Source organism: Salmo salar, chromosome ssa18 (genome assembly GCF_905237065.1).
Source record: "Salmo salar chromosome ssa18, Ssal_v3.1, whole genome shotgun sequence".
In the NCBI taxonomy this organism is placed as follows: Eukaryota; Metazoa; Chordata; class Actinopteri; order Salmoniformes; family Salmonidae; genus Salmo; species Salmo salar.
The window spans coordinates 75403827-75427978 of NC_059459.1; the positions used below are offsets into that span (position 1 = coordinate 75403827).

At 42.5% G+C, this 24152-nt stretch overlaps 1 protein-coding gene across 1 annotated transcript in view; it reads left to right on the forward strand.

The window, feature by feature from the left end:
* LOC106577877 (collagen alpha-5(IV) chain) overlaps window positions 1–17641 on the forward strand; it is a 93911-nt gene extending 76270 nt beyond the window's left edge. The window contains exons 39-48 of the mRNA XM_014156297.2: window positions 6132–6265; window positions 6499–6571; window positions 6888–6959; window positions 7079–7207; window positions 7360–7458; window positions 8876–9088; window positions 9445–9622; window positions 12843–12957; window positions 13256–13428; window positions 13650–17641. Coding sequence (XP_014011772.2) covers window positions 6132–6265; window positions 6499–6571; window positions 6888–6959; window positions 7079–7207; window positions 7360–7458; window positions 8876–9088; window positions 9445–9622; window positions 12843–12957; window positions 13256–13428; window positions 13650–13731 — 1268 coding nt within the window. The 3' untranslated portion in view covers window positions 13732–17641. The remainder of the gene's footprint in view (window positions 1–6131; window positions 6266–6498; window positions 6572–6887; window positions 6960–7078; window positions 7208–7359; window positions 7459–8875; window positions 9089–9444; window positions 9623–12842; window positions 12958–13255; window positions 13429–13649) is intronic.
* The last annotated feature ends 6511 nt before the right edge of the window (window positions 17642–24152 follow it).

The window sequence follows — 24152 nt, forward strand, 5'->3', positions numbered from 1 at the left end:
TTCTCTGCAGATCCTCTCAAGCTCTGTCAAGTTGGATGGGGAGTGTCGCTGCACAGCTATTTTCAGGTCTCTCCAGAGATGTTCAATCAGGTTCAAGGACATTCAGAGACTTGTCTTGAAGCCACTCCTGCGTTTTCTTGGCTGTGTGCTTAGTGTTGCTGTCCTGTTGGAAGGTGAACCTTCACCCCAGTCTGAGGTCCTCAGCACTCTGGAGCAGGTTTTCATCAAGGATCTCTCTGTACTTTGCTCTGTTCATCTTTACCTCGATCCTGACTAGTCTCCCAGTCCCTGCTGCTGAAAAACATCCCCACAGCATGATGCTGCCACCACCATGCTTCACCGTAGGGATGGTGCCAGGTTTCCTCCAGACGTGATGCTTGACATTCAGGCCAAAGAGTTCAATCTTGGTTTCATCAGACCAGAAAATCTTGTTTCTCATGGTCTGAGAGTCATTTAGGTGCCTTTTGGCAAACTCCAAATGGGCTGTCATGTTCCTTTTACTGAGGAGTAGCTTGATTGGTGGAGTGCTGCAGAGATGGTTGTCATTCTGGAAGGTTCTCTTATCTCCACAGAGGAACTCTGGAGCTCTGTCAGACCTCTAATTGCTCAGCTCTAGGATGAGTCTTGGTGGTTCCAAACTTCTTCCATTTAAGAATGATGGAGGCCACTGTATTCTTGGGGACCTTCAATGCTGCAGACATTTTTTGATACCCTTCCCCATATGTGTGCCTCGACACAATCCTGTCTTCCAAATCATGTCCAATTAATTGAATTTACCACAGGTGGACTCCAATCAATTGAAGAAACATCTCAAGGATGATAAATGAAATTTCCAGTCTCATAGCAAAGGGTCTAAATACTTATGTTAATAAGGTATTAATGTACATTTTTATATATATTTTTTTTTTCACTCGAATTTTGTGATTTCCAATTGTGATCCAATTACGATCTTGTCTCATCGCTGCAACTCCCCAACCCGGCTCAGAAGGCGAAGGTCGAGTCATGCGTCTTCCGAAACATGACCCGTCAAACCGCGCTTCTTAACACCTGCTCAGTTAACTTGGAAGCCAGCTGTACCAAAGTGTCAGAGGAAACAGCGTTCAACTGACGCCCGAAGTCAGTCTGCAGGCGTCCCGCCGCCACAAGGAGTCGCTAGAGTGCGATGAGCCAAGTAAAGCCCCCCCCCGGGCCAAACCCTCCCCTAACCCGGACAACGCTGGGCCAAACCCTCCCCTAACCCGGACAACGCTGGGCCAAACCCTCCCCTAACCCGGACAACGCTGGGCCAATTGTCCGCCGCTCTATGGGACTTGCGGTCACGACCAGTTGTGACACAGCCTGGGATCGAACCCAGGTCTGTAGTGAAGCCTCACTGCGATGCAGTGCCTTAGACACTGCGTCACTCGGGAGACTGTCACAGGGGTCGTAAAATGGAGACCAAGGCGCAGCGTGTAGAGTTGCTCATTGTTACTTTATTTTATGAGAACACTTAAACAAAATAACAAAACGACAGCCAACAGTTCCGTAAGGTACTCAGATAAAACGGAAAACAACTACCCACAACCCCAAAGGAAAAACAGGCTGCCTAAGTATGGCTTCCAATCAGAGACAACGAAAAACACCTGCCTCTGACTGGAAACCATACCCGGCCAAACATGAAAACCAACACATAGAAAATGATAACTAGAACAAACCCACATAGAAACAGAAAACCCAAAATACCTACAAAACAACCCCCCTGCCACGCCCTGACCATTCTACTATGGCAAATTACCTCTTTCACTGGTCAGGATGTGACAGAGACCTATTTTTTATACATTTGCAAAAATGTTTTTGCTTTGTCATTATGGGGTATTGTGTGTAGATTGATGAGGAACATTTTTTATTTAACCATTTTACAATAAGGCTGTAACATAACAAAATGTAGAAAAGGGGAAGGGGTCTGAATACTTTCCGAATGCACTGTGGATAGATAGATTATTGAAATATTCTCTCCCTGACATGTGGCATACACCTCCCCCCCACACACACACACACAACCAACCCACCCAAATCCGAGTGAAAACCAGGCAGCAAACTAACTGACATACTGCAGTTGTGTGAATTCTTCATGTTAATCCCATTGATTTGCATGAGACGTGACGCTCTTTGTCAATCACCACTGGTCCCAGATCAGCTATGTCGCTGAGCACAAACACACACATTAACTCAAATCACCATTGTCGAACTGCATTGTGTGTACACTGAGCACTGAACCAAACCAACCGATTGTATCACACCACCACCACCACCACCATGCACATTGCAAGCAAACTTACCCCCCCCAGCCTATTACTGTGAAATGTTAGGGTGGGCTGCTACCACACACCAATCGGTGTGTCTCTCTCACCACCGGGGTTGAGAGAGACAGCCAATGTCTACGTTCTCCATCCATCTATCTGTTTGTTGTTCATCCCTCCATCCTTGCGTCCCCTCATCCCCCTCTCGGGTGCAGGAGAACGGTTCCTGATCTCTTCATCTCTGATGTGTGTGTTCTGGTGATGTCTGTGTTTGTCTAATTGCGTTAGATTGGTGTGATGCAGTTGAGCCAAACCTGTACCAGTTTTAACTGTGTTATACTAGTAGGGGGAGAAAACTAACTTACCTTTAACTAATGCTAATGTTAAACTAACATTTGGGGAATGAATCTCGAAACAAGAAAGACCACCATTAACTACAGTATAAAGTGAATTGATTATTATTACAGACCATTAGTTAAAAATCTATTGCAAGTTTCAACTAAACATTTTGAGTGCAGATGTAAGCTATAGCATGGACCCTGACTGTATACTGCACTTAAGACTTGAGAGAAGGTTTGTCTGTGACTCGTCTGTGTTTCTGCCACAGTGATCTGTATCTGTCAGCCCACTGTACTGCACGGCCATGTGTGTCCAAGTACACCTGAATCACAACGCCAGCCTATATCACAGAGTTGGACTAACTGGGCTCAGTTCAAACATGAGCAATTTAACATGATTTAATTTCAGATTTATTCCACTTCCCGATACACAGAGTCACATTGATAATGTGTCTAAAAGGGGATTGCTATAGGTCTATAATCCTCTACACCAGCGGTATTCAACTCTTACTCTATGAGGTCCGGAGCCTGCTGCTTTTCTGTTCCACCTGATCATTAATTGCACCCACCTTGGTGTCCCAGGTCTAAATCAGTCCCTGATTAGAGGGGAACAATGAAAACACAAAGTAGATCTGGCTTCCAGGTCCAGAGTTGAGTTTCAGGGGTCTATAGCATCCTATTCGATTTCCTCAAATCACTATCTCCTTACCACCTATAGCTGTACTAGGAAATACAGTGTCTGGAGCTCTATCGGAGAGATGCAACAAATTCCATCATTTGGTGTTTTGTTTGACGGTGGTGGAAAACGGTGGTGGAAAACGGTGGTGGAAAACGCTGTCTCAGGCGCCGCTCCAAAGTATCCCATAAGTGTTCAATTGGGTTGAGATCCGATGACTTAGACGGCCATTTCATATGGTTTACATCGTTGTTCAGGCTCATCAAACCATTCAATGACCGGTCGTGTCCTGTGGATGGCGGTATTGACCATCCTATGGGGGCATAGCCATGACAGCCAAAATAATGACCTGCCCAGCATTTTTATACATGACGCTAAGCATGATGGGATGTTGATTGCTTAAATAACTCAGGGATCACACCTGTGTGGAAGCACCTGCTTTCAGTATACTTTGTATCCCTCATTTTCCATTATTTAGGTAGTTACCTGTATTTACTTTCTATTAATAATATTATTTCAAGCATTATTGAGCCCAGTACTACTAGCCCAGCTCGGTGTGTGACTAGCGTCATCCTCATATAGTGTTGAGTGCGATGACATGTACTTCCTGTGGCTTGGCTCCACCCCCTGCGGTGTGGCCCCGCCCCCTCTGACTACACGCGTGTCCGTGACCAGGTCCCTCAAGTCAGAGTTCCAGTACCCAGGCTTCTGTCCTACTGCATGTTCTTCTGAACAAAACAAAATTTAGAACTCGTTAATCTCACTGTGACCCTGTTCTGGAAAACAAATCTAGAACCATAGAACACACAGTGCAGTCAAAGTGTTGCCAAATGATCTTGGATCTCTTGATTGTGATTTGATAAATTACTTTCTTCCCTTATTTTCTGATCATGCCTTTTTTACTCCTGCTAATCTCAATTTTCCTCTGATTGAGTACTCACACTGGTCAAAGGACCTTAACTAAAAGGACATAACTTTTGCTAGAATGTTTTTATATGTTTTGTCTTTAAATGTGGTAACAGACTGAGATTTTATAAAACAAACCATGTTTAGAAATAATCAAAACCTTTTTTAGCAACCACTATTTCTGATGATAATTTGAATGAATAATATGTTAGTTATTAACACAAACTTCTAACAGTAAATACAGTAATTGTGTTAAACTTGGAATTGACTCATTTGTTGATTAAGTAGTTGATCAACATGAATTTAGCATTATGTCGTGTAAGATAATATAGAGATGTTAGCATTTTCTCCATTATTGTTAAATACTTTAAGAACTGACACTATTTATCTTTCCCTTTCAAACTATTACAAATACTTCCGCTTCATCATATATGTACACAGCCAAACCCCAAGCAGGTATTAATTGAAATGAAATAACGATATTGAAAATAAGCTCCATAAGATTTGACTTCTTAAAAGAGTTATTTGGTTTGCCTTGAGATCTGGCTGTGTGGGATATTAGTTATCCTGTGTCTATGCTAACTCTTGTTTTACCCCTGCACATACTGCCGCCCGGCTCTGCTATACAGGGAATTCTGGGATACTTAGGTAATCCAGGTTAGACTCCATGGTGTTTGATGATGATGATGACCACTGTTGTTCTGTTGTGATAATACTGATCTGTGTTCATATTGAATAGCGGCCATTTTGTTAGCCCTGGTCCCTGATCCGTTTGTGCTCTTGCCAACTCCATTGCATTGTTGGAATGATAGCACAAACAGACTGGCACTCGAACAGACTGGCATACCAGAAGAGGATGGTGGAAGGAGCTATAGGAGGACGGGCTCATTGTAATGGCTGGGATGATATGAAGGGAACAGTATCAAACATATGGAATCCACATATTTGACTCCGTTTCATTTATTCCATTCCAGCAATTACAATGAGCCCGTCCTCCTATAGCTCCTCCCAATAGCTTCCTCTGATTCATACTGTATTTTTAAATGGTTGTATGTATAGTAGCTAATACAGCTACAGTGAAATTTGAATGGGTGTGTTTCATAAAACCAACTGTATTACAACAGGTTAGTACAGTAACCGTAGAGATGGATCAGATAGTGGTATACAGTAACCATAGAAATGGATCAGATAGTGTTCTACAGTAACCATAGAGATGGATCAGATAGTGTTATACAGTAACCATAGAGATGGATTAGATAGTGTTATACAGTAATCATAGAGATGGATCAGATAGTGTTCTACAGTAACCATAGAGATGGATCAGATAGTGTTATACAGTAACCATAGAGATGGATTAGGTAGTGTTATACAGTAACCATAGAGATGGATTAGATAGTGTTATACAGTAACCATAGAGATGGATCAGATAGTGTTCTACAGTAACCATAGAGATGGATCAGATAGTGTTCTACAGTAACCATAGAGATGGATCAGATAGTGTTCTACAGTAACCATAGAGATGGATCAGATAGTGTTCTACAGTAACCATAGAGATGGATCAGATAGTGTTATACAGTAACCATAGAGATGGGTCAGATAGTGTTATACAGTAACCATAGAGATGGATTAGGTAGTGTTATACAGTAACCATAGAGATGGGTCAGATAGTGTTCTACAGTAACCATAGAGATGGATCAGATAGTGTTATACAGTAAGCATAGAGATGGGTCAGATAGTGTTATACAGTAACCATAGAGATGGATTAGATAGTGTTATACAGTAACCATAGAGATGGGTCAGATAGTGTTATACAGTAACCATAGAGATGGATCAGATATATCTAGTTTGAACTCTGGTTACTAATATTATTTTTTGTTATAATGTCAGGTTGAGTTGTTTGTTATCTCTGACCTCTGACCTCTGTGTGTGAAGGTCCTCCTGGACCCGAGGGTCCCCGTGGCCTTGGGGGCAGCGGAGGGACCAAAGGTGAGAAGGGAATCCCTGGATCTTCCGGATCCCCTGGTTTCCCCGGAGCGAAGGGAGAATTGGGATCGCCCGGATTCCCAGTAAGGAACCAAACAATTTAGATCCACTGATGTTCCTTCCCCCATTGTTAGCAGGATAAATTCCATTTCAATCATGGACCAAATTGCTTTCATTGATCCTCTCCTCTCAAATATAGATCCTAACCCGGGGAAAGGGGCTATGGGTTAGTTTGGGATTGTGTGAAGTAAATTTGAATTCCATCTGGGATTGTGATGTCACATGACCCCTGACCTCTCCCCTATCATGTGACCAGGGTATTCCTGGCCCTCCTGGTGTCAGCGGGCTGAAGGGAGACATCGGAATTCCCGGCGTTCCCGGATTCCCAGGTAAACAAGTAACAGAATTATTACATACGTTTACATTAGCAACAACATTGACATTGTCAACACTGATGTTGACTCTCTCCACTCCTTCCCTCTCCCTCTCTCCTCCCTCTCCCTCTCCTCCATCTCTCTCTTCACTCCTTCCCTCTCCTTCTCTCCTCCCTCTCTCCTCCCTCTCTCTCCACTCCTTCCCTCTCCATCCTCCTCCCTCTCCCTCTCTCGTCCTTCTCCCTCTCTCCTCCCTCTCTCTCTCCACTCCTTCTCTCTCCCTTTTTCCTCCCTCTCCCTCACTCTCTCTACCTCTCTCTTTCCACTCCAGGACTAAAGGGAGAGTCTGGAAGGCCTGGATCATCCGGTCTCGCTGGAGATCCTGGAGATCCTGGTCCAGCTGGTGAGTCTAGTGTTGCACCCTAAAGGAGAAACACCAGAAAGATGAATGGCTAAAAGCAGTGGGTGTCTGTTAGCGATCACACACACATACACTCTGACCCTCGTCTTTGTTAACTCTAGGAAACCAAGGTGACCCAGGTGTCGCTGCGACCCCCATCATGCTGAAGGGAGAACGTGGCCCCCCCGGCCCTTCAGGTCTGCCAGGCAACCGTGGCTCCCAAGGACCCCCCGGACAGGAGGGACGCTCAGGTCATTGGACTGTCACACAGTGTCTGTTTGACACAGGACTTAATTTATAAAGTTACAGTTAGCTTCGTTTTGCCAGAGAAGGCTTAAAGCTGCAGTCAGCTAGTTTTCCCCTCAAATGGAGACCACTCACTGAGTCCTCTGGTCTGTTTCAGGTCAGCCCGGTCAACCAGGGGACCCCGGTCCTGAAGGACCCCCAGGATTCAGTGGAGCCTTCGGCCGCAAGGGAGACTCTGGACCCGCCGGACAGCCAGGTAAGATTGCCATCTTGCTCAGGTCCATAGAACACTAATAATGGTTCAAACCTCCTGAACTACATACTCTATGTTACACAGACTTAACCTTCCATCTTGTTCAGGTCCTTAGCCTTGCTCAAGGGCACAGCAACAGATTTTTCACCTAGTCAGCGCAGTGATTTGAACCAGCAACCTTTCGGTTACTGGGCCAATGCTCTTAACCGCTAGGCTACCTGCCGCCCAGACCTAACCTTCCATCTAGCCTACGAATAATGTTTCAAATCTCATGGAGTACATATTCTATGTTACACAGACCTAACCGTCCATTGTGTATATCAGTCATGTATCATTGTGTATGTCAGTCATGCATCATTGTGTATATCAGTCATGTATCATTGTGTATATCAGTCATGTATCATTGTGTATATCAGTCATGTACAGTGCCTTCGGAAATATTCAGACCCCTTGACTTTTTTCATATTTTGTTGCATTACAGCCTTTTCTAAAATGGATTAAATATATATATATTTTTGAATGATGGAGGCCACTGTGTTCTTGGGGACTTTCAATGCTGCAGAAATGTTTTGGTACCCTTCCCCAGATCTGTGCCTCGACACAATCCTGTCTCGGAGCTCTACGGACAATTCTTTCAACCTCATGGCTTGGTTTTTGCTCTGTCAAGTACTGAGTAAAGGGTCGGATATATCCAAGTTTTTTTTTTATACATTTGCAAAATGTTCTAAAAAACAGTTTTATGCTTTGTCATAATGGGGTATTGTGTGTAGACTGATAAGGGGGCAAAACGATTTAATCATTTGTAGAATAAGGCTGTAACGTAACACAATGTGGAAAAAGTAAAGGGGTCTGAATACTTTCTGAATGCATTGTGTCAATAGTCATTACAATACATATCTCTAGAAGTGTAAAATAAACTCCCATCAAGTCAACTTCGTTAGAGTAGCCTATTGTTCATTGAGTTCTTAATGTTCCTTGTTCTCTGTGTCAATGACTGGACAGTATAGACAGGATTGAGTCATCAGACAAACCTTGATCAAATACATTGAGGTGCATTTGATTTAGTTTTCCATTTTTGGGACTATTCCACTGGGTCCATTGTACCGACCAAACTAAACCAAGTATTAGAGAAGTTTTTTCACATTTTGGCTCAGGTCTGCCAGAGCAAACCAGAAATAGTTTGGCCAAATGATACTCCACGCTGGAACCATTTATTAAAATGGGTTCATATTAATATCAATCATATTCATATTAATATAATGTTATTATTATTGTCCCCTTTGTCTCCTATATCTCTCCTAGTCCATTCATATCAATACATAGCTCAAGAAGTGTAAAATAAACTAAAATCAAGTAAACTATAGTATTGTTCATTAAGTGTATTGAGTTGTTTAATGTCCGTTCTATCCCCTGTTTCCAGGTCAGCGTGGGTACCCAGGTCCCACTGGTTCAGATGGTCAGCAGGGCCCCCCGGGTAACCCCGGCTCAGCCTCTGTGAACCATGGCTTCCTGATCTCTAGACACAGCCAGGCTGACTATGTCCCTCCCTGCCCCGAAGGGACCAGCCTCATCTACGACGGATTCTCTCTGCTCTACGTACAGGGCAACGAGAGGGCACACGGACAGGACCTAGGTAAGAGACACACACACACACACACACCCACACACACACACACACACACACACACACACACACACACACACACACACACACACACACACACACACACACACACACACACACACACACACACACACACACACACACACACACACACACACAGGGAATGAGAGGGCACACAGACATGACCTGGGTATGGATGGAGACTGGAGATACACGATGACATGCACATGCATGAACATAGATGGTTGTTGTTGTGAGAGAAGCAACTCACAGCATTAACCTCAAATCTTCTCTTCACTTATTTTTTCCTGTTTCCTTCTGTTTCCCTCCCCTCACGCCCTCTCTCCTCTCATCTCATTTGTCAGGTACTGCTGGTAGTTGCCTGCGTCGGTTCAGCACCATGCCATTCATGTTCTGTAACATCAACAACGTGTGTAACTTCGCCTCCCGTAACGACTACTCCTATTGGCTGTCTACACCCATGCCCATGCCCATGAGTATGGCCCCCATCACAGGAGAAGGCATCAAACCTTACATCAGCAGGTAGGGAGGGAGGGAGGGAGGGAGGGAGGGAGGGAGGGAGGGAGGGAGGGAGGGAGGGAGGGAGGGAGGGGAAAGATACAGTAGGGGACTATGATTTGATAACGTCTAAGGGTGTTTTCACACTTGGTCCATTTGAGACATTTTTTGTGAACTCAGTGCATTTTTTTAGTGCAGGGTAAACACTCCAAAGGAATTCAGACCCTCAAAAGAACCCCTGAAGCTGAGACAATCTCGAGAGGTGGTCTGAGATCAGATCACTTCATTAGGGCAATGTGAATACAAAGCTCCCCAGGTTCACTTGTCATTATTCCTGCACCACACACTAGACTACCGTAACACTGTCTCCCCTGACAGAACCCCTCACACTAGACTACTGACATAACCCCTCACACTAGACTACCGACATAACCCCTCACACTAGACTACCGACATAACCCCTCACACTAGACTACCGACATAACCCCTCACACTAGACTACCGACATAACCCCTCACACTAGACTACCGACATAACCCCTCACACTAGACTACCGACATAACCCCTCACACTAGACTACCGACATAACCCCTCACACTAGACTACCGACATAACCCCTCACACTAGACTACCGACATAACCCCTCACACTAGACTACCGACATAACCCCTCACACTAGACTACCGACATAACCCCTCACACTAGACTACCGACATAACCCCTCACACTAGACTACCGACATAACCCCTCACACTAGACTACCGACATAACCCCTCACACTAGACTACTGTTATAACCCCTCACACTAGACTACTGTTATAACCCCTCACACTAGACTACTGACATAACCCCTCACACTAGACTACTGTAACACTGTCTCCCCTGACATAACCCCTCACATTGGTTCCACAAAAGAGAAGATGATGATGTGCGGGTTTGCTGAAAAAATATTGATTAGCGATTGTCAAGGTTGCACAGGAGTTCCAGAATATGTGTGGAGTTTTTAGTTCAGATTATTTGTTTGCAATATGTGGATCTATAGGCTAAGAGAGAGATTCATAAACTGTTTATTGATTGTGGGGTTTGAATAGTGTGAGAAGACAACAACATAGGGCACAAAATCGTTCTAGCTCTTAAAGGGGCAGTAGCCTACATTGGGTGTACCATTTTCAATTAGGCCAACAGCATTATTTAATCTGCAGTTATTCTTCTGCTATTTAATCTGTTACCAATAATATTTATATGTAATATTGATGTAAAATGTAAATATTATCTTCTGATTAAAATTATTATGTCTAATCTTTTAACTAAATGCAATGTTTTCAAGGGTTGGAACCGGTTCAGGAAACAGAACCGAAAACCGGAAAATAACACAATTATTTGAGCAACAGAACCCAAACCCAAAACGAAAGTTATATATACTGTTCTGGAACATAACTGTTATTTTAAAAACATGGGAACCGGTTAATAATGTTATTTTACGTTCCAGGCATTTTTTCCATTCCCACAAAAATCTCAACAAAGCGCCTATGCAAAGCCCTCACTCTGTCACTCAGAAAGTTATTCCAGTGTCTGGCTGCCAGCTGGATGTGCCAGTGGGTGTTTGTAGGCTACCTGCCCCTCCCCTTCTGAAGCATAGGTTACTGTAGCCCCTCCCCCTCTGAAGCATAGGTTACTGTAGCCCCTCCCCCTCTGAAGCATAGGTTACTGGCCCTCCCCTCTGAAGCATAGGTTACTGTAGCCCCTCCCCTCTGAAGCTAGGACTGTAGCCCCTCCCCCTCTGAAGCATAGGTTACTGTAGCCCCTCCCCTCTGAAGCATAGATACTGTGCCCTCCCCTCTGAAGCATAGGTTACTGGCCCCTCCCCTCAGCAACCTCCCCTCTGAAGCATAGGTTACTGTAGCCCCTCCTCCTCAGAAGCATATGTTACTGTAGTCCCTCCCCCTCAGATGCATATGTTACTGTAGCCCCTCCCCCTCTGAAGCATAGGTTACTGTAGCCCCTCCCCTCTGAAGCATAGGTTACTGTAGCCCCTCTCCTCAGAAGCATATGTTACTGTAGTCCCTCCCCTCAGATGCATATGTTACTGTAGCCCCTCCCCCTCAGATGCATATGTTATGAGCCTCCCTCTAAAGCATAGGTTACTGTAGCCCCTCCCCGTCTAAAGCGTAGGTTACTGTAGCCTACTGACAGCGTTACAAGCGTAATTCAGAAATTAGGGAGAGATGTTTAATTAGAGAATGGATTTACTTTTTCAATACTAGTTAAGGATACTATAGTTATCATCTTTCACATTGGATTTATTAACTACTAAAAGGTAAGATGTGTTTTTAATTTTAGTGCTGCTTTGCACACACAAGTTTGTTAGATAGCTAGCTAACATTTGCTCTGGTCCAAAGTTAAACCAACACAGAAGTTCAAAGACATTCAAAGTTCCTCCATAGAAGGCGCTCCTCCGTAGGTATAATTCTGTGGTCCTAATTCAGATAATGCATATTATAACAAGATGTCCAGCGCTTCGAGGCAAGCTTCCTCCATCCTCTCTTGCTTGCACCTCACCCTCTAAATTTCAGTTGCATCTTGCACCCTGTTTCATTATAATGAAACCATGCTGTGGCAGCAAAATACAATTTCCTCTTAACAACTTTCCTATACAGATTAAATCACTTACCCGCTCCACAGCAAGCTGTTCTATCCACACTGAATGGTGAAGTAATTTAATGTCACGCTAAATGTAAAAAATATATATATTTCAGAGGTTTAAAAAATAACCGAAAGGAACACTATAAAACCAGCCTTTTTTTGGTTTGAATCGGTTCAAAACTGTATTTTGCTGGTTGGAATGGCATCAAACACATGGAAACGATTCCACTGATTCCGCTCCAGCCATTACCATGAGCCCATCCTCCCCAATTAAGGTCCCACCAACCTCCATGTGAAGTAGGTATATCTCGCTGTACGATAACACGTTCTGATGGAATGGCTTGTCCTGTACTTTTACCTAGTACATTGAGTGAATGCTTGTGGAGGAAAAAAATAAATATTGGTTCCTTTTCTAAACATAACAATGTGAATGCAAAGAGGACTCAGACCATCAAATAGGTGACGTGAACTGGCAAAAGAGTCTGGCAAAAGAGTCTGGCAAACTTTGGTTCAAAAGTAAAGGCAGTGTGAGCGTTCTAAGATCTCTGAGACTAGATGTGAAAAGTGTGTGTTTAACTCCTCGGTGTGTGTATGTTATTAGGTGTGCAGTGTGTGAGGCCCCTGCCATGGTGATCGCTGTGCACAGTCAAACCATTCAGATCCCCACCTGCCCCAACTACTGGGAACCACTGTGGATCGGATACTCCTTCATGATGGTACACACAGACACACACTCTCTCTCTCCACACACACTCTCTCTCTCTCTCTCTCACACTCTCACTCTCTCTCACTCACTCACTCACTCACTCACTCACTCACTCACTCACCACACACTCTCACAGGCACACACACACACACCAACCAACCCTTGCCAAAGTACACATGAATCAAGTTTTACATTTTAAGTGTGTTAACAACACATATTCAAAGCCCACTATATCCACACACAAATTCCTCTTTATTTCACTCTTCTCTCTTGCTCTCTCGCTCTCCCTCCACCTCCCTCTCTAACAGCACACCAGTGCAGGTGCTGAGGGCTCTGGTCAGGCTCTGGCCTCTCCTGGCTCCTGTCTCGAGGAGTTCCGGAGCTCTCCCTTCATCGAGTGTCACGGCCGAGGGACCTGCAACTACTATGGCAACACATACAGCTTCTGGCTGGCCACTGTCGACCAATCAAAAATGTTCAGGTACCATCAATAAATCGACCAATGATTTTCCAAACAGGAAATGTTTAGGTACAAGACACTGAGGTTGCAACTGAAATAGCACCCTATTCCCTATATAGTGCACTCTAGCTATAACTGGAAGTGCTAGCTAAACAGATTGGTTATTTTCATATACGATGTAAATATCCCAGTGATCATACAGTGATGCCAACCCCTGACCTGTAACCCCTGACCCATAACAGGAAGCCACAGTCAGAGACGCTGAAGGCAGGTAACCTATCGACGCGCATTAGCCGCTGTGTGGTCTGTATGAAGAGGACGTAACAGCGTGGTGGCAACCGTTGCCGGGGACGACCGACAACGACAATGGCGGCAGGCGGGCGGAGTGGGGGTGATGTTGACGTCTCCGTGAGAACAAGGTGGAATTCCAATGGTGCATTGTCTTCCGGAAACAGCAACTTAAATGGTGCTACTGTGCAACACAGCAAGAAAAGAAAAAAAAACGTTGATAAAATGAATTTATTTAATCTTTTATTATTTTTACTTACCTCAAGTACGTCAAAAAGAAACACACAAAATCCACAAAAGGTGCCATGGTGAATGTGTGACAAAAGTGCATTTTGTTTAAATTTTTTCTCTATTTCGCAGAGAATATATATATATATATAAAGTGTTATCAATAATGGTAACACTTCATTTTAAGGGGTCCTTATTACAGTGTAATTAGATGTGTAATTGCGCTGTATCAAATATTGTAGTTAATTGTAATAACTCATAGTCACACTGTAATAACAACATGTAACTGGTGATAATTGCAGTCTGTAATTACAGAGGTGTAACAACAAATGCTTGTTACCATGCTTACCATGCTTGTTACCATGCTTACCATGCTTGTTACCATGCTTGTTACCATGCTTACCATGCTTGTTAGGAAAGTCTCCACTAAATTCACCAATAAGTGTCAACTGTCACAAGGTTGTAATCTCTTCTGGACAGATGTTCTGGGTCCAAGATTACAACGTTTCGTGAGTAGGCTCTAATTACCTACCCCCAATAGGCTCTAATTACCTACCCGTGAAGGCGCATGCTTCAAAATCTCCACTCGTTGTTGCTAGCAGTTGCCCCCCAAAAGTGTATCAACTTGGTTGAGTTTCCAAAAACAGATCAGGTATAGGACAACCTCACTGGGGTCTACCATATGGGTGTCATACCCTGAATTATAATATATATATTTTACTTATAATGAATGTGTATGTTGTCCATTATGTGGGAGGATAAAACCACAAGTACACCGCAGACTACATATAATATCTGCATAAGTACAATATAATTACTAGATGTTACACAGGGTTTCAGATAGTTAAAATGAAGTGTATCTTGATGGTTACTTACTTGTAATTAACGTGTACTTATATAGTACATTGCCCACCCTGACAACTTGGCCCTCATTGTAACGCTTCTGGAAGCACCATCCAAGTGAGAAAATAAACACACTAGTATACAACAGAGTACATGTAATATATGTATAAGTACAATGTAATTACTTCTGCTAGCTAATCCAAAAAATCTCAACAGATTGCATGGAAAGTCTATTCCGTAGATGATAACTAACTAGCTAGCTAGCCTAGTTGGTAGGCCCAATAAAAACGGCATCTAACATTTGCTAGCTAGCTAGCCAACACAAGGCTAGCTAACTACCTATGTTAAATCGTCCAGCAGAATTCATGTATCAAAAAAGGTAGAACAAATTGCATGGAAAATGTACTTTCTCTCTCCTGTGTTGATGTTTTTGACCTACAACACTTTGTTTTTTTTCGCGGAAATCATTCATATCTGGATTTTGCACAATGACCTTCTCGACCCTGTTTTTTGCACACTGTTACATGATGTCAGCATCAACACGTGGGCACGTTCGAGGTCATTATTTCGAGCATGTTGCACAAATGGGAAGATTTTGACATGATGCTTTAATTCCTGCAAAAAAAAGTATAATTGCACCAATGCATCCCATCTAAAAGTGAGAATGTTCCTCAACAGTGAAACCCTTGCAAAGTTACATGATGGAATAAGAGTTTGTCTTATGACCATTTTAAGTGCATTTATATACCATTATTCAACCAAGCTTAATAGGCTTACAATTTGGCAGCACGAATAACTATCTCACAATTTTAACCATAACTGTTTGTGTCTAAAAATGTTTAATTGATGGTTAAAGTAATTGACCAATTGTCAAATGCACCATTAAATAAAAAATAAAAAACAATGTTGATGTGAACCATTTGGGAACCCGTTTTTGCCGTTGGACCTGGGTATCAGACTCAAGATCTTTTTTTGCAGAGTTGTGTCAATGAGGTGGTCGGTTTTTAATTGGCTAACACTTATCACGTGGTTTGTGCAGGCTGAAATATGGTGCGTTGGGATACTATCGGAAACTGTAACATTTATAACAAGCATGGTAACAACCATTTGTTGTTACACCCCTGTGTGTAACAATATTTACCACCAGTTACATATTGTTATCACAGTGTAACTATAAGTTAGAGTTATTACAATTAACTACAGTATTTGATACAGTGTAATTACATATGTGATATGGACCCATTAAAATGAAAGGTTACCAAAATAATATGTGGATTTTTGGTTATTGGCACAGACGAGGTACATCATTTTGTTTTTAGACAGATGTGCTATTTTTTAGTTTTTTGTATTTTTTGTTTTGTTGTTACCAAATCGGCACTTTGACCTCGGAACATCAAAGAGAACAGATGCACTGATGAGCTTTCTTAGCAAGACTGCTGATTTTCTAGGCTTACATTTTTTTAATGAATCTTTCCATCGTTCTTTTTTAAAAGTTTTTTCTCCTTGGTGCTACTAACTAACACTGCTGTATCTCTCCCAGCCCGTTAACTACTGGCCTTTTTTCTCTTCATGTAAGTAATTCAATGTGTATATTATGTAAGACATAAAATAGGTATTTAGCTATATTACGAATTTCTGGGTTATTTTTGTTTGTTCACTCTGCTTCACACATTGCATTGATTTATGGATTCATTAATTCACTCACTCGCTCACAAATATTGTACAAAGTATGGCATCAATAAATGAAACAGTATTTTCATATATATATATATATATATATATAAAAAGTATAATTATACCAACTTTATTTGGATACGGGCGTGAGGTTTTTTCATCATTCATTTATTTTATCTCCAAAAGGTCGTAATTTTTTTCCCATTTCACAAAACTATTGACTGTTGTCCTCCTGACAACAAAAGTGTTTCCCGGTCAACTAATCAAAGACCCTATCCTATGATGATGTACTGTGTATGATAATGCTAATCACTCAAGCTTTTATATTTGATTTTTACTAGTAATCTATCGTTGAATGCGATAATAGGTTGATCATTAAATCCACTCCACACCTTAATAGAAAATGACTAAAGTAAAAGTGAGAGTCACCCAATAAAATACTACTTGAGTAAAAGTCTAAAAGTATTTGGTTTTAAATAAATCATTTCAAATTCCTTATATTAAGTAAACCAGATGGCACAATTCTCTTGTTTTTATTTTATTTACGACTAGCCAGGGTTACACTCCAACACTCAGACATCATTTACAAACTAAGCATGTGTGTTTAGTGAGTCCACCAGATCAGAGGCAGTAGGGATGACCAGGGGTGTTTTCTTGAAAGGGCGTGAATTGGACCATTTTCCTGTCCTACTAAGCATTCGAAATGTAACGAGTACTTTTGGGTGATAGGGAAAATGTATGGAGTAAAAAGTACATGATTTTCTTTAGGAATGTAGTGAAGTAAAAGTTGTCAAAAATATAAATAGTAAAGTAAACTACAGATACCCCAAAAAACGACATAAGTAGTACCTTAAAGTATTTTTAATTAAGTATTTTACACCACTGATTAATTCACATCTTTACTCTGGTCTACATTGTCCCACTATGAACTGGCGGTAGTACATTGTGTATTGTTATGTACTGCAAGAATAGAATTGAATAGAATTTGGTCTATTATTTCTTTTTCTATTCTAAGGCCAATGAGGAGAGCTGTAGGGGGATGATTCTTCCTGTGATGTTTTTCCAAGCTACTTTTTTATTATTATTGTAATGTACTTCTGGGGTGTGAAAATCTATTGTTGTTTTTGTTTATTTCATGTTATGTTATTCAGAAGTTGTTATAAACTTTTAAGACTGAAAAATAAACCCAAAGTCCATCGTTTTGTGTGCAAATGTTTCCCCCCTATCTTGAAAGTGCACACTATTTTGAAAGTGCACACTATTTTGGAAGTGCACACTGTCTTGGAAGTGCCGATAAAGATTAGGCAGGATGATTTTTTTTTTTTTTTATGAGCATGGCCTTATTTCTATTACAATAAGCAATAAGGAAATGGCAGTGCAATTTCTTCACAGTGCATCTTTAAGTGAAAGTAGAAAAAAAATGCTATGAAATATAGCTAGCTCTCTCTATCTCGCTTGTTTCTCCTTCAACTTTTGTATTGTTTCACTATTTCTATTTTTATTAAATTCACTAAGGAGGATGGTCCTCCCCTTTCTCCTTTGAGGAGCCTCCACTACTGTAACAGTACCTTGACTAATGTCCTTCTGTGCATTGTCTTATCGTCATGCCTGCAGCTCACACAATACACTTTAATCCTGCACTGCCAAGCTTCAAGGAGACATTGACTATGCTAGACAATCACTAGAGATATGATTGCATATCATAGAATGGAGTAGAATTACTGTCTGTAAATCAATGTTGTAATTCACACCATACTGTACGGTGAGGGTTCCACCACTTTGCTATGGGAGAAACTGTAATGTCTCAAAGCCACCACTTGAGGGAGCAAGATGAAGGGAGGAGGGAACAGTGGATCAACGTCAGTCCCTAAATAACATTTAAAAAGCTAATGAATTAATCTAAATTAGCTTACATATACCTAAATAGCCCTTATTAAAGAAAACCAATAAAACACAAATAGATCATTAAACCACACTGCAAGCTGTTTTGATTCCTGATATAGTTATTTACTCTAGTCCTATTACTATTGTCCTCAGGTCACGTTAAAGCTACCTGTCTGTTTCTCACAATGGGTCTTTAACTCTAATATTAGACCCATTATAGGCTCATTGAGTAGCGTAGAATGATGAATTAATCCTTTTTTAAGGACTTGGGCTTGGAAGGATGTGACAGTACGTGTCTCTCTGTGGCCCCATACATACTCAGTTGTACAACTGATGTAGCCTACAATGCATTTGACACAACGGTTTTGATACAACCATTGTGCAGTGTCTCCACAACGCTTGGGATAGCCCAGCCATAGGGCAGTTCAGGCAAGCACCAGGTGGATTGGTACATATTTAGGATAATAGGATAGAATAATAGGCTAGGGTAATAAGCTAATTGGATAATAGAGTAGGATAATAGGATAGAATAATAGGCTAGGGTAATAGGCTAATTGGATTATAGACTAGGATAATAGGATAGAATAATAGGCTAGGGTAATAGGCTAATTGGATAATAGACTAGGATAATAGGATGGAATAATAGGCTAGGGAAATAGGCTAGGATAATAGACTAGGATAATAGGATGGAATAATAGGCTAGGGAAATAGGCTAGGATAATAGGCCAGGGTAATAGGCTAATAGGATAATAGACTAGGATAATATGATAGAATAATAGGCTAGGGTAATAGACTAGGATAATAGGCTAATAGGATAATAGACTAGGATAATAGGATAGAATAATAGGCTAGGGTAATAGGCTAGGATAATAGGCTATTAGGATAATAGGCTCGGATAATATGATAGGATAATAGGATAGGATAATATGCTAAAAGAATAATAGGCTAGGTTAATAGTCTAGGATAATAGGATAGTTAGCAATTAAGATCAGTTAAGAGCATTGGGCCAGTAACCAAAAGAGCTCTGATTCGAATCCCCGAGCTGACTAGGTGAAAATTCTGTCGATGTCCCCTTGAGCAAGGCACTTAATTACTCATGTAGTTCGCTCTGGATAAGAGCGTCTGCTAAATGACTAAAATGTCAAATTGGCAAATCGCGCAGTTAAGACACTGATGCCCTTTGCAACCACAGACCTATGTGAGAGTGGATTCTCGGCCTTCACTAGCATGAAAACTAAATACAGGCACAGACTGTGTGTGGAAAATGATTTAAGTCTCTCTCTAATACAACCCAACATTGCAGAGTTATGTGCATCCTTTCAAGCACACCCTTCCTCATTAACCTGTGGTGAATTATTCATAATTTGTTATGACAAAATAAGTTTTATCTGTAAGATGGCTAAATATAGAGAAAATTATTGATTATTATTATATTATTATTTCTGCTCTGGTCCTATAAGAGTTCTTTGTCACTTCCAACGAGGCGGGTTGTGACAAAAACTCACACTCATTCTAATGTTTAATAAATGTATCGTATAGTGTGTGTGTGGCAGGCTTACAAAGATGTCAAAAAACAGGTGTATTCCTATTGCAGGTTGTTTTCTATAGCAGGTGGAATACTATAGCAGGACGATTCCTATAGCAGGATGATTCCTATGGCATGTTGATTCCTATGGCATGTTGATTCCTATAGCAGGTTGATTCCTATAGCAGGTTGATTCCTATAGCAGTTTGATTCCTATAGCAGTTTGATTACTATAGCAGGTTGATTCCTATAGCAGGTTGATTTATATAGCAGGATGATTCCAATAGCAGGTTGATTCCTATAGCAGTTTGATTCCTATAGCAGGTTGATTTATATAGCAGGATGATTCCAATAGCAGGTTGATTCCTATAGCAGGTTGATTTATATAGCAGGATGATTCCAATAGCAGGTTGATTCCTATAGCAGGTTGTTTTCTATAGCAGGTTGTTTCCTATAGCAGGATGATTCCTATAGCAGGATGTTTTCTAAAACAGGTTGATTCCTTAAGCAGAATGATTCCTACGGCAGGTTGTTTTCTATAGCAGGATGATTCCTATAGCAGGTTGATTCTTATTGCAGGTTGATTCCTAAAGCAGGTTGATTCCTATAGCAGGTTGTGTCCTGTAGCAGGTTGTTTCCTATAGCAGGATGATTCCTTTAGCAGGATGTTTTCTAAAACAGGTTGATTCCTTAAGCAGGATGATTCTTACGGCAGGTTGTTTTCTATAGCAGCTTGATTCCTATAGCAGTTTGATTCCTATAGCAGTTTGGTTCCTATAGCATGCTGATTCCTATAGCAGGATGATTTATATAGCAGGATGATTCCAATAGCAGGTTGATTCCTATAGCAGTTTGATTCCTATAGCAGGTTGATTTATATAGCAGGATGATTCCAATAGCAGGTTGATTCCTATAGCAGGTTGATTGCTATAGCAGGTTGATTCCTATAGCAGGATGATTCTTATAGCATGTTGATTCCTATAGCAGGATGGTTTCTATAGCAGGTTGATTCCTATAGCAGGTTGATTCCTATTGCAGGTTGATTCCTATAGCAGGTTGATTCCTATAGCAGGTTGATTCCTATAGCAGGTTGATTCCTATAGCAGGTTGATTCCTATAGCAGGTTGATTCCTATATCAGGTTGATTCCTATTGCAGGTTGATTCCTATAGCAGGGTGATTCCTATATCAGGTTGATTCCTATATCAGGTTGATTCCTATATCAGGTTGATTCCTATAGCAGGTTGTTTTCTATAGCAGGTTGATTCCTATAGCAGGTTGATTCCTATAGCAGGTTGATTCCTATAGCAGGTTTTCTATAGCAGGTTGATTCCTATAGCAGGTTGTTTTCTATAGCAGGTTATTTTCTATATACAGTTGTTTCCTAAGTAGGTTGTTTTCTATTGCAGGTTGTTTCCCTCCGATGTCAACAACTACAGACCAGTATCCCTTCTTTCTTTTCTCTCCAAAACTCTTGAACGTGCCGTCCTTGGCCAGCTCTCCTGCTATCTCTCTCAGAATGACCTTCTTGATCCTAATCAGTCAGGTTTCAAGACTGGGCATTCAACTGAGACTGCTCTTCTCTGTGTCACGGAGGCTCTCCGCACTGCTAAAGCTAACTCTCTCTCCTCTGCTCTCATCCTTCTAGACCTATCTGCTGCCTTTGATACTGTGAACCATCAGATCCTCCTCTCCACCCTCTCCGAGTTGGGCATCTCCGGCGTGGCCCACGCTTGGATTGCATCCTACCTGACAGGTCGCTCCTACCAGGTGGCGTGGCGAGAATCTGTCTCCGCACCATGCGCTCTCACCACTGGTGTCCCCCAGGGCTCTGTTCTAGGCCCTCTCCTATTCTCGCTATACACCAAGTCACTTGGCTCTGTCATATCCTCACATGGTCTCTCCTATCATTGCTATGCAGACGACACACAATTAATCTTCTCCTTTCCCCCTTCTGATAACCAGGCGGCGAATCGCATCTCTGCATGTCTGTCAGACATATCAGTGTGGATGACGGATCACCAGCTCAAGCTGAACCTCGGCAAGACGGAGCTGCTCTTCCTCCCGGGGAAGGACTGCCCCTTCCATGATCTCGCCATCACGGTTGACAACTCCCTTGTGTCCTCCTCCCAGAGTGCTAAGAACCTTGGCGTGATCCTGGACAACACCCTGTCGTTCTCCACTAACATCAAGGCGGTGACCCGATCCTGTAGGTTCATGCTCTACAACATTCGCAGAGTACGACCCTGCCTCACACAGGAAGCGGCGCAGGTCCTAATCCAGGCACTTGTCATCTCCCGTCTGGATTACTGCAACTCGCTGTTGGCTGGGCTCCCTGCCTGTGCCATTAAACCCCTACAACTCATCCAGAACGCCGCAGCCCGTCTGGTGTTCAACCTTCCCAAGTTCTCTCACGTCACCCCGCTCCTCCGCTCTCTCCACTGGCTTCCAGTTGAAGCTCGCATCCGCTACAAGACCATGGTGATTGCCTACGGAGCTGTGAAGGGAACGGCACCTCCATACCTTCAGGCTCTGATCAGGCCCTACACCCAAACAAGGGCACTGCGTTCATCCACCACTGGCCTGCTGGCCCCCCTACCTCTGAGGAAGCACAGTTCCCGCTCAGCCCAGTCAAAACTGTTCGCTGCTCTGGCACCCCAATGGTGGAACAAGCTCCCTCACGACGCCAGGACAGCGGAGTCAATCACCACCTTCCGGAGACACCTGAAACCCCACCTCTTTAAGGAATACCTAGGATAGGATAAAGTAATCCTTCTAACCCCCCCCTTAAAAGATTTAGATGCACTATTGTAAAGTGGTTGTTCCACTGGATATCATAAGGTGAATGCACCATTTTGTAAGTCGCTCTGGATAAGAGCGTCTGCTAAATGACTTAAATGTAAATGTATGTAAATGTTTCTTAAAGCAGATTGATTCCTATAGCATGTTGATTCCAATAGCAGGATGATTCCTATTGTCGGTTGGTTTCTATAGCAGGTTGATTCCTATATCATGTTGATTCCTATAGCAGGTTGATTCCTATAGCAGGTTGTTTTCTATAGCAGGTTGATCCCTGCAGCAGGTTAATTCCTATAGCAGGTTGATTCCTACGGCGGGTTTATTGCATGGTTTCCTATGAATTAAGTTTGTGGATGAACTAAAGATCTGGTAAGGCCTCAGAGACACACCCTTCACACGCACGCACGCACGCACGCACGCACGCACGCACGCACGCACGCACGCACGCACGCACGCACGCACGCACGCACACACACACACACACACACACACACACACACACACACACACACACACACACACTGCATGCTGTTTTCAGTGTGATGGTCGAGGTAAAAGGTGTGTGGAGGGGAAAGACTCCTTGAAGTCATTTCTAAGAGTGACAGCTGCTTGTGTACCCAGAAGTTCTAGGAGACAGCCCTGGTTTAGTATTGTGATTAACATGTCTACGGTTGCAGTGTGAATTAATCCCATATTGGTGATTCCTCCTGTGGGCGTTACAGAGAGAATACAGAGAGAGTCATGTCTCTGATGGACACTTGTGTGACATTTGGACACACACTCCAGTCCTCAAACAAACAAACAAACACACACACACACACACACACACACACACACACACACACACACACACACACACACACACACACACACACACACACACACACACACACACACACACACACACACACACACACACACACACACACACACACACACACACACACACACACACACACACTTTCAAGGAGCGGGACACTAATCTGGATGCTTATAAGATATCCCGCTCTACCCTCAGATGAACCATCAAACAGGCAATACAGGATTAATATTGAATCCTACTACACCAGCTCTGACGCTCTTCGGATGTGGCAGGGCTTGAAAACTATTACGGACTACAAAGGGAAACCCAGCCGCGAGCTGCCCAGTGAAGCAAGCCTACCAGACAAGCTAAATGCCTTATATGCTCGCTTTGAGGCAAGAAACACTGAAGCATGCATGAGAGCACCAGCTGTTCTGGACAACTGTGTGATAACGCTCTCGGTAGCCGATGTAAGCAAGACCTTTAAACAGGTCAACATTCACAAAGACACGAGCCAGACGGATTAACAGGATGTGTACTCAAAGCATGCGCTGACCAACTGGCAAGTGTCTTCACTGACATTTTCAACCTCTCCCTGGCCAAGTCTGTAATACCTACATGACAGACGGTCCCAAGACAGAGACATGGACGCCCAAGGAAGCGAAGGAAACCTGCCTAAATGATTACCGCCCCATAGCACTCA